The 15,866-nt window shown below is 37.2% G+C and overlaps 1 protein-coding gene across 7 annotated transcripts in view; it reads right to left on the minus strand.

Annotated features, from left to right (window-relative positions):
• LOC131059381 (protein PHYLLO, chloroplastic) overlaps positions 1 to 15,866 on the minus strand; it is a 342,343-nt gene that overhangs the window by 159,854 nt on the left and 166,623 nt on the right. For all 7 annotated transcript variants that reach the window (XM_057992608.2, XM_057992601.2, XM_057992594.2 and 4 more), the window contains one exon: positions 587 to 654. In XM_057992608.2, coding sequence (XP_057848591.2) covers positions 587 to 654 — 68 coding nt within the window. The remainder of the gene's footprint in view (positions 1 to 586; positions 655 to 15,866) is intronic.

The following is a 15,866-nucleotide window of genomic DNA, read 5'->3' on the forward strand; positions in this document are numbered from 1 at the left end:
CCAAAAATGAACCCAATCCAATTTTTTGTTTGCCACAGACATACACAAACCCAAATCAATAACTTAGGCAAGAACAAAACCACCCTAGAAGTTGTCACTTTAAGGATAGAACTTTGTTTACTTTTTGATTTGATAGAATTATTGGTTGCCTGCTAATCATGTTCTTTTGATCATTATTGGTTTTTTGCTAATTATATTCACCCCTGAATCTTATTTAAACTATTGTGCACATGCTTTAAATGCGTCTACCAAAAGAAATACAACATTTAAAGAGAGTAACATCCTTCAACTCATCATGTTCCAAGGAAAATAAATAATTTTTTATTAGAAAAGCTATATTTGATCGAAGATTTTAATTGCTTTGAGAAAAATGTATGGCTAGAAACGACAACCAAGATAATCTAGAAATTATGTAAAACCCAACAAAACATGCAAAAAACAAAACTTCAAATCTTGTATTATCAAATTTAATTGTACATACAAAATGTGGCAAAAAGAGAATCAAAGAAAACGATTTTCCTTGTTCACAATAAAAGATCCTACTTAAGATCGCTTCCATATGCAAGTGTGCATTAGGATACCATACCTCTCCTTTGAAAATGTTAATCCATTTGTGTCATGAAGAAATGATATGTCTCCCACCATAAACACTACCTAAAAATTCATCTTCGTGATAGTCAATATGTATCAAAAATAGAAGTGTAATCATGCAAATATTTGTATGTGTACACATAAAAGTGAAAGAATTAACTTAAAGCCTTGAACACCATGACCACACTATGCTTTAGTATTTGTAGTAATACTCAAAATAATTTTTTGGGCCCTATATATGATATTTACAAGATGAAATTCCATTAAATGCTTTATACAAACATTTGGAAAAGAGAATGCTATTAAAGAATATCAATATAGAGAATCATATGAAATGAAATCTTAGAATATAAAAAATGATGCAAAGTCTTAATAAGCATCAAAATTAAGCTATAGAATTCATAATTTTGAGGCTATCAATAGTTAAATTTTGTAAGAAACAAATGGTTTGACATTTCCATATAGTTATAGTTATTTTTATTGTTCAGCTTGGAATCCTTTTTCCCTAATATTCCTCTATTTACATTATGAGATCCTCTATTGATTATTTCATGGTTGTGAATCCAACGTAGATTCTTTTTCTCTAATCTTTGTTACAAACAAGCTACAATACTGATTTCTAGCCTTGGTTACCAATTCTTTTTCATTAGCTCTTTTTTCCGTGGACATGTCTTCATTCACATGGCTGTTTGTACTTCTGGTTAGATCATATTGTTTGAGGTTATTTATTTTGAGTTTACTCTCAAGTTATGATGAGACTAATCTATTGCTTCATTACTTCTATATTCTAGGATCTCTTTTCCCTACTACTTTTTTATTGTGACTATAAGTGCATTCATTCACATTAATATGGTTTCTTTTCTTCCTAGGCATATTTATTGTTTTATTATCCTTCTTGCAGAGTTGTCAACAGACAAATTGCAAACAAGTCCAATCCTTTTGTTGCTCATGAGAGCCACCAACAAGATTACATAAATGCACATTTGCAAATGCTTGGGGTCCACTTATTGTACATAGTTTTTTATAGTGGATTTCCTCACACAATCATTTATTGCAAATGTGTAATGATTAAGACAAAGGCTATATATTTATCCTTTCACAATATTTTCGTTGTGCCATTTTAGGTGATGATATCAAACTAATTTTTTCACTGTTTCATCTTGACATGCATTTTATCTCATTTCTTATGTTTTAAATAGAATTTAAATGATTACACGACTAAGTGTTTACTGGACAAAACTTATGTAATTTCATGACTCTTATCTTACCTGCACTCATAGATGGAAGACTCGCCAAGTCTTGAAAAACTAGCAAGTTTTTCTACTCGGTGAGTCTTAGGAAAAAAATCGGCTGCATAAAAAAAAGAGGCCCAAACACATCAAAAAATTATCTAAATTTTCTTTTTTTCAAGTCAATCTCATTCTCTTCATTAGAATATATACATGAAATATATCATTTAAGTATATGTTCTTACACTTAAAGTTATATATCATGTATATATTTGTAGGATATTTGAGAGTGGTTTCAGATCTCTAGGAGTTATAATGCAAATTCTAGGTTTTAGAAGATCTTTTAAATTTTCAGACTAGTCAAATTTCAGTAATCGGTAGGCTCCTATCAGCATTCTCTCACTTTCTCTATCTCACTCATTTTATCTACCTCGAATTCTAGACCTATCTATCTCCCTATCACTCTTCCTCTATCCCCTCTCTCTACAACTCTCTATCTCACTCTCTCCTCTCTCCTCCAAGATCTAGACCTATCTCTCTACCTCTCTCTCTCATATCCTCAGACCCCCTACAAGGGGTGCTACACTCAACCTTGTTTTGGTGAGGTGGAGGAGCCACATCTGACTCCTAGGACTAGACTCTCTAGTTCTACCTCTCCCTTAGTTTTCACTAGAGCTGGGAAGAGGAAGATGTAAAATGCTTTGATGTACTATTTACTTTTAGTTTTACAAAAACAATTTGCTACTTCATTTTGTTTCAGACTATCAACCATCAACATTCCAAATGACGATTGTAATATCCCAAATATTTTTTATTTTTTTTAGACCAATAATAATCATCCACAAACAAATAACCCGTTAAGGTTAGAAAGCATAAACTCAAAGCTTGCTGGAAAAATGCAACCCTTCCACTTTCTGATCACCAAGTGCTCAATATGGGAAGGTGAGAGCATACGGTGAATAGGGGATCGTTAGATCTCAAATCTGTTGAAAGATGAAGTGAAATACAATACTGGGCGGCAAGCTATCCCCTTCCACTTATCCAGCGGCAAAGCAAGAAACATGGCGGTGAACCAACCAAGAGAAACACACAAAGACACAAATCACTCGACCGCGATATTTCAGCGAGAGGACTGAAATTACAAACAAACTCAACTCAACCACTTATGCAGCACGAGGACCATTACAATCAATCATCACTCGACCGCTTATGCAACGGGAGGACTGAATTACAATTCAATTGAAATAGGCGGCAACCCAACATCTTCCACTTTTCAGCGGGATGAGAGTTTACAAGCCAGAATTGATTAGTAGTATTGTGAGAGAAGAAGAGTAATGCTAAACATCCAAATAATAAGCATGAAATTCTGCTAACATCAAAATCTGCAGGCTGGAAATGCAAAACCAACAGCCTATGGATTCACTAAAACACTCGTAACTCTCTCATTACTCACCCAATTCACCCCAAATCAGTTATAAACCAATACTACGCCAGCCACAATGAAAACAAACCCAAAGGAAGCTATCAAAACACTCATATTTATTTTGCATGCATCCCAATGCACTCCCTAAACCCAACGCCTAACCAGGGAATTTCGATTTGCATTATAAAATTCCACATTCAACATAAGGTGCTAAAAAATTACAAGATGCATTGCCAGTGGCAGGAAAGATGGATGAGCCGGTACCCAGAATGATGGAATCGCCTGGCCAAGAGGTATGAGCAAATTATTGTTTCAGCAGCTCCACGACCAGCAACCAGAAAACACTCCAATCCCACACAAAACACTCCACAATCTGCAACTCACAAACCAACAGCACCGGAAATACAAGGACACAGCTAGGTACTGTCTTGCAAGTACGAAACTGAGACTTAGCTAGGAAGCCACACTTCGAAGCTCAGATTTTTCAATCGCCAATTTGGCAACATAACGATGCAAATTTAGAAGATAACCAAAATGGGAGCCCAAGGCTCTTATTTATAACGTCTAACTCCACCAAATCCAAATGCAAATGCACCCAAATTCCACTTTCCCATTTGCATTTCATTTACCAAGTGGACCCAAGGATGGCGCCCTTACCATAAGTCAAAAATCACGCCAAGCACAAGACCACGATTTTGACTTAGCAATTATTTTTGGTGAATAAAATAATATCTCCCATTATAAAATGGCGTCCCTTTCCAGACATAATAATTCACCTAGCACTTAGGAGACATTATGTGCAATTTCCATAGTCATTAATCAGTAGTAAAAATAATCAAATTAATTAAATATTAAACCTTAGGATAAGGAAATAATATTTAATTATATCACTTATGACTCCAATACTCATTATTGCCAAAACCAGGATGAAGCTAAGCAAGGAAGACCATTGAACTGTTGCAGGATCAGGACCCTGTATACTGCCAAAAATAGAAATATGCCATACTGCCACTTACTAAAAATAGTAAGTCATGAACTACTGCTCCGAAACGCATGATCTTCGCACCTAGTGACAGAGCATGGAGTGCTCAGTAAGACAGTATCACCAAAACGGCCAACCCCTGACTTACTAAAAATAGTAAGTTCTCGCCTCATCAAATGTTTGACCCTCATTCTTCATTCCACATAGCCTACGGGTCTCAGGAATAGGCCAATGGACCACTGGAAGGACATCAACGAGAAGGGGACATTACAAGGATGCCATTTGGTACCCAATTTGCATTTAAATCAATCAAATATATCTTGACCCAGCTTGTTTCTTTTATGTACTCATTTATTGACTCATTGGATGCATCTCCTCATATTTTTTTGCAAAAAAATGCATTCCTAATCAAATTAAAGAAAAAATTTAAGTTCTTGAGTTTTCGCCGAGTTTTTTTCCAAGCTTTGGTGAGTTTTTGCTTTTGGCGAGTAGTTCAACTATGCCTGCACTAACATGACACTATAGTTACGACTGTTAGTTTCAAATTTCTGTTTTTGGAAAGAAATTTGTGATTAGCTAAGAGCACAGTGATGCATTATGTGAACACATTTGACAGCCATTATTTTCAAGGTGTGACACTTAAGACCAATTCTATAGTCTGTCATAACAAGTCCTGAAATCTTATGTTTTTCTCCATTATTAAGGTTCATATGGTATGAATTTTTTTTATTAACCTATAAATCTGATAATCACAAGAGACAGTTGTTTTCAATAGCATATTGAGCCTAAAGAATAATGCCTTTCCCTACAATTAAAATAACAGTACTATTTCCAGCAGTTCTTAAGGCTACAGTTTATATCAGCTTAAGAATGTTAAATATTTTCAGATGTTGAAGGACTTAGACATGACTAAATTAGATTTATTTTTCTTATTTTTCAAGGCATACTATCATGTCAATATGAAAGAGACAGGACCATACCATGGCTGTTTTGTTGACTATGATTAGCAATCTTCATTTTGTAAGGTTTCGTAAGCAGTACGATCCTCTTCAACTGCTCCACGTACGGTGGTGATCATACGTACACTTCCCTCAGCAGTCGGCATACAATGTAATTTGTATGGCTCCTTAGAATGTACAGTGGTGACCGTACGAAACACTCCCCTCAGGAAGTCGGTGTGCGGTGAGCGTGGATCAATGATCTTGACCGTACGGTGGTATGGTCGAATGGTAGTAGCTGCACAGTGAGTGCGTGGTATGGTCGTACGACGAGGCATACGGTAGTGGCCGTACGGTGAGTGCATATCCACCGAGTTTTGCCCTTGAGCCCTCCAGACGTTTAGACAGTTCGGTGTTGCACAGAGAAATGAAATGAAATGAATTATTAATATTCCAGACACAAGAGACTTAGTTGAAGGTTCGTACTTACCAGAAGAAAGATTTGCACATGCAAAGAGAAATTATATTGATAATGATTGCACAACAGATTATACAAACTCCGAACAGAAGCAGAATAGGGTGAGGAGAAACTCCCACCGAAACTGCGGATGCCAAGTAGGGAGGATCTCTCACCTTCGAAATGGCAGACAAGTTGAACTCCAACTGGAATTCGCACATACAAAGAAATTACCAAATTCGCATACCTACAACAATGACTAACTCGGCCATAAATATAGGCTCCGGGAAATTTCCCGAAGGGTTACAAATGGGCCGACACGACCAAAATAAAACTTGACTAATTAAATAAAAGGCCCGAAAGATTTATTATTAAATTTGGGGCCATACAATAAAGTATTTTAATTTTATTATTTAATTATATCAGGGATATCACAATCCTCCCAGGCCAAGAATTGCTTGCCCTCAAGCAATTGCAAACTTGGATGCTCCAGAATTTGCTCACCTTCCCAGGTGGCATCCTCGATCGGTAGTGTCATAACCCCTCTTTGGACATGGGATTAAATAAAGATGATAATTAAAACATTTGTTAATTAACACTTAATAATATTGGAAAATCGTCTCATTTATGAGACTTCACAATTTTCCTTTAATATATGATTATTAATATTTATTATTTGTTATGATTATTATTTATTATTATTGTTTTATTTTAATGTAACGTTCCCAACTGACAACCTTCACATTCATGTTGTTCATTCTATATTGTAGGAAGACCATGGAACATATGAATCTTGGTTAACTTTGTAATGTCCCCACTTTAAAACACAATTTAATGATAAATAATAATGATAAAATTGAAATTAAAATAAATAAACATATATATATATATTTTTATATAATAATATAAATAAATAATAATAATAAAATATAATATTCATTATGCGACTTAAAATGAATGAGATAGTGATTGGAATATATCATAGAACCACAATAACTATCGATAAGGAAGAAAATTGAACCAAGCTTCGGTGGGAGATGGATCAATAGCAAAATCCATTAGGAATTAATGGACAATGACTAACATAGGTCGAGAGTGATAACAATACTTCAAAGATTGAATATGATGATACTCGGCTAAGGCACGAATCCATTGCGATGAAAAGAACAATATCCAAGCTGGTGCAAAACCGACTATTAGCCATTGGTTATCATTCAATAGTCAATATTATTATAGAGAGATAATTAACACCTCGAAGGGAAGATTAATCGAATCTTTAGCAAAGATGGTTATCGCACCATGAGGAAGCACCGCCAGACAAGGGGTTGTCTATCGCTGTCTAAAGAAAATACCATAGATCGAACAAATGCAGGATATTGGCTATCAATGTCCAGAGAGGGATCATCATGATCAACCATTAGTTAAGCAAACAATATTAGTTAATAGAGAAAGGCACGATTCAACAATCAGGTGCAATGATGTTAAGACACAACTTCTCACATCATGCCCACTCAAAAGGTATTAGAGAGGTTTGTGATTCGTCCAAAAGGATATAAAAAGAAAAAAGGGATTCTTTACGGAAATTATTCTATCTGAGACCCAAACGTTCAAGGACCCCATAATCCGCCTATATCTTGGGAGGTTTGCCACCACCAATTACATGGTTTTGGACACATGATAAGAGAATTAATCAAACAGGAACAATGTTAGGTAAATTGCACGATTAGTTAGCAATAATACGGGAGGACATCAACAAGTCAATAATATATTGTATACGTGAATATATACATATAGATCGTGGGAAGTTTGTCTCTTATTAGTGATCCATTTTGGATCGCTCCTTATGAGCAATTACCTTGGGCATACTATCAATTGCATAAGGAACAAAGTCAGCAGTCTGGGAGAACACCATATCTTATTATGAAGGAAGAAATACCACGTGGGAGGCCTCTGATCTAACAAAGAAATCAGAATTTAAGGAAAAAGACTTCAACAGAAATTTAAGTTAATTAATATTAGAAGGAGCTTGCCAAAGTGCTTTGTGGGCCCACCCAATAATTATTCAGAATATTATAATAAAAGAATCTTCCAATAGTATTTGTAGAAAAGGTGGAAGATTTTACAACTTTTGTTGTGTGTTTTAGCAGCAGCTCCACTCTAGGGAATGGGGCCCACTTGTAATATTTGGAGATATTGTTTGTATTTTCAATTTCAACACCACTTAAGCTTTTACAAGGAATCTGGGAATTTTTGTTTGTGATTTGAGCCAAAGGGATTAACAAATGTTTAAGAGGAGTCAACAACATGCTGAAGAATTTTGCTTGGGAGAGTGCCAAGATAAGTACTACTCTTTTAAATTCAATATTTTAATGAAATGTGTTTTTTTTTAATAATTTTATGTTTATTAATATATTATCATTCTAACTTTAATTTGAAATTGATGTCTCAGTATTAAATTATGGTAAGTCTTAAATGGGGACATTACAGGTAGATCCTTCCAATGCACAAGGAACTCCTTGACTATGCACAATCTTAGCTTCATCTCTCCGACATCGATGATCTCCGCTAGTTCCAAAGTTAGTTTTCCTTCTTCGTCGATGGGTGGCAGATCCTTGGACACTGTGACGCATTGCCCGACGACCTTCTTGAGACATGACACGTGAAAACATTGTGAATCCGACTCCGCTCAAGAAGCTCCAACTCGTAGGCGACCTTGCTCACCCTCCGAACCACCCTGTAGGGTCCATAGACATGCGGCTTCAACTTCTCCTTACCACTTGTCTTCAAGCAGGATTGTTTGTACGGTTGAAGTCGAAGGTATACCAGATTACCCACCTCAAAATTTCGCTCAATCCGATGTCTATCAGCATACATCTTATGTTGCTTCTGAGCCCTCTCCAGGTTATCCTTGAGAGATCTCAGGATATCTAAACTCTCTTGAAGCTAGTCTTTGGCCCTCGGTGCATGACTATCTCCCAATGCCAAATCAACAAATGGCGAAGGTTCATAACCATACAATGCTTTGAAGGGTGGCATGCCTATCAACATGTGATAGGTGGTGTTGTAACAGTGTTCATCCAAATGTAGCCAGCGAACCCAAGCCTTATGTTGTGTTGAGACGTAGTTCCTGAGATAACCCTTCAACCATTTGTTCACAATCTTGGTCTATCCGTTTGTCTACGGATGGTAGCTCGTGCTGGGCAACAACTCGGTTCCTGCCAACCGAAATAACTCCATCCAAAAGGTACTCAGAAAACGGCTATCTTTGTCACTTACTATGTTCCGTGGTAGACCATGTAAGCGGAATACCTCATGGAAGAACAACTCGGCCACTTGAGCTGCATGGTATCCTATGGGAATGGCAAAAAAAGGGGCATACTTGGTCAAGCGGTCTACCACGATGAAGATGCAATCCTTACCTTGCACTTTGGGGAGCCCAGTAATGAAATCCATCGAGATGCTATCCCATTTCTGGTTAGGGATTGGCAATGGTTGAAGTCGTCCAGCTGGTAACGTGTGCTCAGATTTGTTCTCCTGACAGGTGGGGCATTCCCGCACGTACTGCAAGATGTCGTTCTTAAGTCCCTTCCAAGAAAACCTTTCCCAGATCTATCTATAGGTTTTCAAGTATCCCAAGTGTCCGGCCAAGCGAGAGTCGTGCATTTCCTTTAGAATCTTCTCCTTCATCTTGGACTCGGGTCATCCTAACCATCCATCAGTTCGCAGGGAAAAGTATTCTTGGAGTATTCAACCAACAGATGTTCCTTCCGATCCGCCGAAATCTGGGATAGAGAACTATACTGTCCCTACTAATTAGAGATCACTTTCCTGCAAAACAGATTGTTAGAATGCAACAAAATATATATTACTAATCTAATTTGCAATTAAACTTCAATTACTTAATTAAAACTAATCTCAATTTTTAGGTAATAAAAAGGATACGAACGAAGTATTGGGATATGTCCTTAGGTGGTTGTAATGCCCACCTTCTTGGAACCTATCATGGTTCCAAGCCTTACCAGGGAAATCGATGGATAATTCAATTCCCGTCTTGGATGTAGCATCTTACATCCAAGCCTACCAAGGAAGATCGTCATATAAGATCAATTCCTTGCCTTGGATGATACATCTTATCATCCAAGTCTACCAGAGAGGACCGACAAGATCCGTCTCTTCTTGGGTGAGCTTCTGACACCCAAGCCTTTAACATATATGCATATGAGTACTTAGTATATACTGCCTACCAGGGATTATCATAATTCCGAATTAGGCTAAGGGGATTTTCTCCCAATAGCCTCCATCACATAGCCAAATTATTGTTATTCATATAACATTTTATATTTCATTATCATTTTAATCTATAATTTATGCCTGCCTCTACATATTTCTTAATTACTATTATTGCTCCTACAAACATACATATATTCTGCATACATACATATATACATTGGTACATATACATGAGACAATATAATTATAAGACTATAGCTCTGTCAACATGATTCATGATCTATCACATATGACAGATCTATTATACACATATGTGTGTGTGTGGCACACACATCCACACACATATATATCCCTGTGGCATACAAACTAACAGCTTACCTTTTTCCGCAGTCTGTTGGCACAGCCTTTCTTCCTCCCGTTTTCCTTTCTTCCCGTGCCTCCTCCTTCGATCTGCAGGTTGTCTTATTTAATACCCGTGGAGGGGAGGGGTTGCGTCCCACCACGGGGTCCCTTCCGTGGGAAGGGGTGTGACGGTGGTCGCAGCCCAAGGCTGTGACTCCCGTCCCACCACTTCCCGCGGGGGGTAATGACAGTGGTGTTACTCTTTTTTTAAAATGAACTTATACCATATATTATTACTATTTAATAATTAACATCATTTAATTGTTTAATAATTTATTTCTTCATCATTTAATATATTAAATATATTAACATTATTTAATAATGTATTTCTTATGTTAACCTTATTTAATATATTAATATTATTTAATAATTTATTTCCTCATTTAATATATTAACATTATTTTAATAATTTATTCCTTCATTTATATATTTCTAATGAACTCATTAATATATGCCATAATCATTATTGGTGTATTCTTTCACCCTTTGCATAAATTTATTTAATTATTATTAGTAACTTCATACATTTATTGCGGGTAATAATCCTAGTAGGGTTTACGAATGCAAGAATAAAGAGTAGAGTTCTATGATACCGAGGTAAGATTTACATCATTCAATACAGTAGAGGGTTATCACAAGAACATATGACAAGCCTTCTTGACAGGGCATCGGTTACAACATTATTCTTACCCTTCACATACTCAATGTCGAAATCAAATGCCTAGATTTTGCTTACCCACTTTTGTTGTCGTTCGTTCAGATCCCTTTGCCCCAAGAAATATCGCAGGCTATTGTGGTCTGTCCATACGACAAACTTTGCCCCAACAAGGCACTGCCGAAACTTCGTCAATACGTGCATGATGGCGAGCATCTCCTTGTCGTAGACGGAGTACAACCGCTCAGCTCCCGAGAGCTTCCTACTCTCGAACGCGATGGGGTGATGGTCTTGCATCAACACCACTCCAATGCCTTCACCTGAGGCATCGCCCTCCATGATGAAAGGGCGCTTGAAGTTTGGTAGTGCCAAAACCGGACACGTACTCATAACTTCTTTTAATTTGTTGAAGGTGTGTTGCGCTTGCGCATCCCAATGGAAAGATCCTTTCTTCGTCAAATCTGTCAGCGGTGCACCAAGCTGTGAAAATCCTTTCACAAACCTTCTATAATAACTGCACAATCCAAAAAAACCACCTAGCTCCAAGAAAGTCTTGTGTGGAGGCCAGTCCAGAATTGCTTGAATCTTCCCCTGGGGAACTTGTACCCCCCGAGCACTGATGACGTGACCCAAGTACAGGACCTCAGTCATTCCAAACTCACATTTGGACCTCTTGGCATATAATGATTGCGACTCCATAATCCCCAATACTTCGTCCAAAAGTCTTAGATGTTCCTCCCAGGGCTTGCTCTAGATGAGCATGTCATCGAAAAATACCAGTAGGAACTTACGCAGTTGCTTGTTGAAGATGTGCTTCATCCACGACTGAAAAGTGGCAAGAGTATTGGTTAACCCAAACAACATGACCAAGATCTCATAGTGTTCGTAAAGGCAACGAAAGGCTGTCTTCCACATCTTGCTCCCTCATACGGATTTGATGGTAGCCGGAGCGGAGATCAATTTTGGAGAAATAGACTGCGCCATGTAGTTCGTCCAACAGCTCATCGATCCTGGGAATGGGGTATCTATTCTTGATAGTCTTCTTGTTCAGTGCACGATAGTCAACACACATTCTGAAAGTTTCGTCCTTCTTCTTCACCAGTACCACCGAGGACGCAGAGGAGCTAGAGCTGGGCCGGATCTATTGTAATGTCCCCTTCTCAATGATGTGCTTTCAGTGGTCCATTGGCCTATTTGAGGGACTCGTAGGCTATGTGGAATGGCGAATTCAGTGCACCTTTGAGGTGGGTGACATGGTTTATTTGAGGCTCCAACCCTACAGGCAGTCTACTCTCAAGAAGAGTGCAGTTGAGAAATTCAAACCATGATTCTATGGGCCTTTCAGAGTCAACAGGAGGATTGAAGAAGTGGTGTATGAGTTGGAACTACCGGCGAGCAGCAAGATTCATAATGTATTTCATGTGTCTCGCCTTAAGAAGCCTCTTGGACACAATGTTGTTGCTTCAGCAGAGTTCCCTCCACTTGATGAGGAGGGAGAGCTAGTTTTGATTCCTCAAGCTATCCTTGACTTCAAGGAGCATTCTTTGAGGAGAAGGGTGATCAAGGAATACTTTGTTGATACATGATAGCCTCGGTAAGATAAATGATTGAATGAGAGATAAATGAAGTCTCTCATTCAATCGTCTATCTCATCGATAGACTAGATAAGACTTCAGTTATCATTACTTGTTCGATGATTATTACTCTCCGATATGTTATGTTCAGGTTTCATCTTATACTAATAATTATATGCATGATAACTCAAGTCTACGTAGATATTCACTTGTATACAATCTTGCTGTGATCGTATTCTTCGATCTATACATATATAAACTCGCCAATAAATCCCGATTAACACCGGGTTCGTAACCAATGCCCAAAATATCGATTAACATCGGTTGATTATCCTAATGCATAAAATACCGATTAGCATCGGTTTTGTTTGTTAATACATACACACCGATTGACATCAGTTAAACGCAATTATGATGTGAAAGGGCGCGATCAAGACATGACCGGTCAAGGTATTGCTTGATCTTCATGATTGGCATATATATATATATATATATATATATATATATATATATATATATATATATATATATATATATATATATATATATATATATCGATCGATGATTATGAGAAGAACATAGAAGTGATAAATGCTCCTTCTCATCTACAACATACAAGACAATAATCAGATTTATTATAATAAGAAATAACATATACTTGAAAGAAAAATAAACCTTGAATATAACTTGCATCTTGAATAGAAAATTGAATAACATTTAACATGGTATCAGAGCTATAGTTAAATCGAACATGAGGCTATTCAATTTTGTGGAAAATTCAAGACAACAATATATTCAACTTCACATTTCTCCTAATGGCTAGCACTATCGAATTCAAAGATAGACTCGGAGGACGTGATGACTTCTCAGCATGGAAGTTCAGAATTCAGATGATTCTAAGAGAAAATAAAGTCGAATCATTTGTAAAAACTGGAACTACAGAACCTGAGACTGAACCTGACAAAACAACTTGGATAGAGGGAAATGAAAAGGCCAGCAAATTCATAGTTAATGGGGTGAGAAATAATATTATGCCCATCATAAGGAAACATGAAATGGCCTACAACATGTTCAAAGCACTTAAAGATGCATTTGAGATATCCAATGCTAGTAGAACCTTGGCTTTAAAGAGAGAAATAAATCATATAGCTATTATCAAAGGGGAGTCAGTCAATGCCTACTTCATGTGGCTATCAGCCCTAAAGGATGAGCTAGCAACTCTTGGATATGAGATCCAAAGCAAAGAATTAACACTCATTGCTTTAGATGGGTTGCCTAGTATATGGAAAACATTCGTCCAAGGCATCAGTGCAAGGGATAAATTTCCAAAGTTTGAAAGGCTAAAGGCAGATTGTCTCCAAGAAGAATCAAGGTTAAATAAGAAAGGGATCAAACAAAAGAATATAGATGAAGATCTTCAAGTCCTAAATACAAACTCCAACAAGAAAAGCAAGCAGAAACAATTTAGGAAGAGGAAAGGTCGTCATGGCAAGAACACCTTCAAGAAGGATCTTTCACAGATTCAATGTCACAGATGCGACAAATTCGGTGTAATGTCCCCTTCCTTGTGATGTTGCATTCAGTGGTCCATTGGCCTATTTCGGAGACCCGTAGGCTATGTGGAAAGACGAATTAAGGGTCCTCATGTTCCTTGGAGTTCCGACCAGACTTGTCAGGGGTGGAAGGTTTTTAGTAAGTTAGGGTTTTGCTTTCAGGATGGTACAGAGTTGCAAAGCTCGCCAAGTTTTTTCTCTGGTTGCGAAGATAACGATTTTTCGAGCATTATTTCATGACTTACTATTTTTAGTAAGTAGCAATTTGGGGTATTCTATTTTTGGCAGTCCTGGATTTGGTCCTGTCCCAGCACAATTCAGTGATCCTCATTGTTCAGCCTCATCTGGATTCCATTAATAATCAGTACTGGAACTATAAGCAATTTAATTAAATATTATTCCTTATCCTAAGGTTATTATTTAATTATTTTATCACTTATTGATGTTATGGGAAATTGTGCAAAATATAATATTTTTCCTAAGTCATGTATGGGCGATTTAATTGGAGAATTAAAGGGAGACTTCATTCTTTATATTTTAAAGAATTTATAATGTCAAAAATCGTGGCCCCTCTCCTTGGCATGATTTTCACTTGGGAAAGCGGGCCCCACTTTGGGTCCACTAGGAAATGAAATGCAATTGGAATGAGGCGAAATTGGGAGGCAGTTTCATTTAAATTTCAGATTGGAAAAGCTATATAAACAGAGGTTGGGCTCCTCATTTGGCATCCAGAGAAAATATATCGTTATGCCGTCGGAATGACTCCAGACATTCTTCGAGGGTGAATACCTCCTAGATCCTTCCTTCCAGTTTCGAGTGTGAGACATCACTCCTAGTTGTGGTGTGTAGTTGTGTCATATTCCCGTGTAGACAGAAGGCAATGATTAGAAACATTAAACAATACATGTACATAAATATATATATTTTCAATACAAAAATTATATTTACCGTTTAAAATACGTTTTATTTTAACTAGTGGGAGTAATGAAAGGACGCATCCATTCCCAAGCCACCTCCAGAATAGACGCCATGTTTCAAGGGGAATCGCGTGGTTTCAAAGAGGTATAAACCCGAACCCCAACGAAACACGGGAGAAGAGGGCAAGGAGAGAGGGGCAAGGAGAAGCATCCAGTAGGTAACTTCATTACTCAGTAATAATATTTATTTCAGTTTTCATAATTTATGATGCCTAGACAACCATGAGGACTGCCCTGGGAACCAGCGATGAAGAACCAGCGCCTAGTAAGCATCCCTCCCCATCACTAGCAAGCCGGTATGTCCCCAGACCAATCCGCTTAAATGTCGAAATGATGAAGTATGTCTTTGTGCAAGTTGTATTAAATCTACTTTCATTCCTCATATAACAGTAATGAATATAATTTAACTAGTGGCCTAGATTAATTGCTAAATCGGTTCCATGCCTAAAAATGTCTTGCCAAATGAACTAAGCACATTTTTAATGTACAAAAGGGTAAAATGAACTTAATCTTCACACCAGATAGGTAGCCTGCAATATCAGGTTTAGTATGCTGCATTAAAATACATTTTAGTGACAGATAGAAGAATAAAAATAATTCATTCATTCTCAAACACAATAATAAGTAAAGAACAGGAATACTAATTAATGATAGTCATGTTTCTGCAACTAGGCACAAATATAATGAATTAATCCCTACAAATTTATATATAATGGATAAATGTTAACCAAGTAATATAGTCATGAATCTATGTTTTCTATATGCATTTGTTATCTTCCTGATATCCTCTGTTTGTTAGTACATTCAAGATAATGAGTGCAAGCCAGGGGTATGCTAGGCCCATCCTCAGGTGGC

This window comes from Cryptomeria japonica, chromosome 9 (assembly GCF_030272615.1).
Source record: "Cryptomeria japonica chromosome 9, Sugi_1.0, whole genome shotgun sequence".
Classification (NCBI taxonomy): Eukaryota; Viridiplantae; Streptophyta; class Pinopsida; order Cupressales; family Cupressaceae; genus Cryptomeria; species Cryptomeria japonica.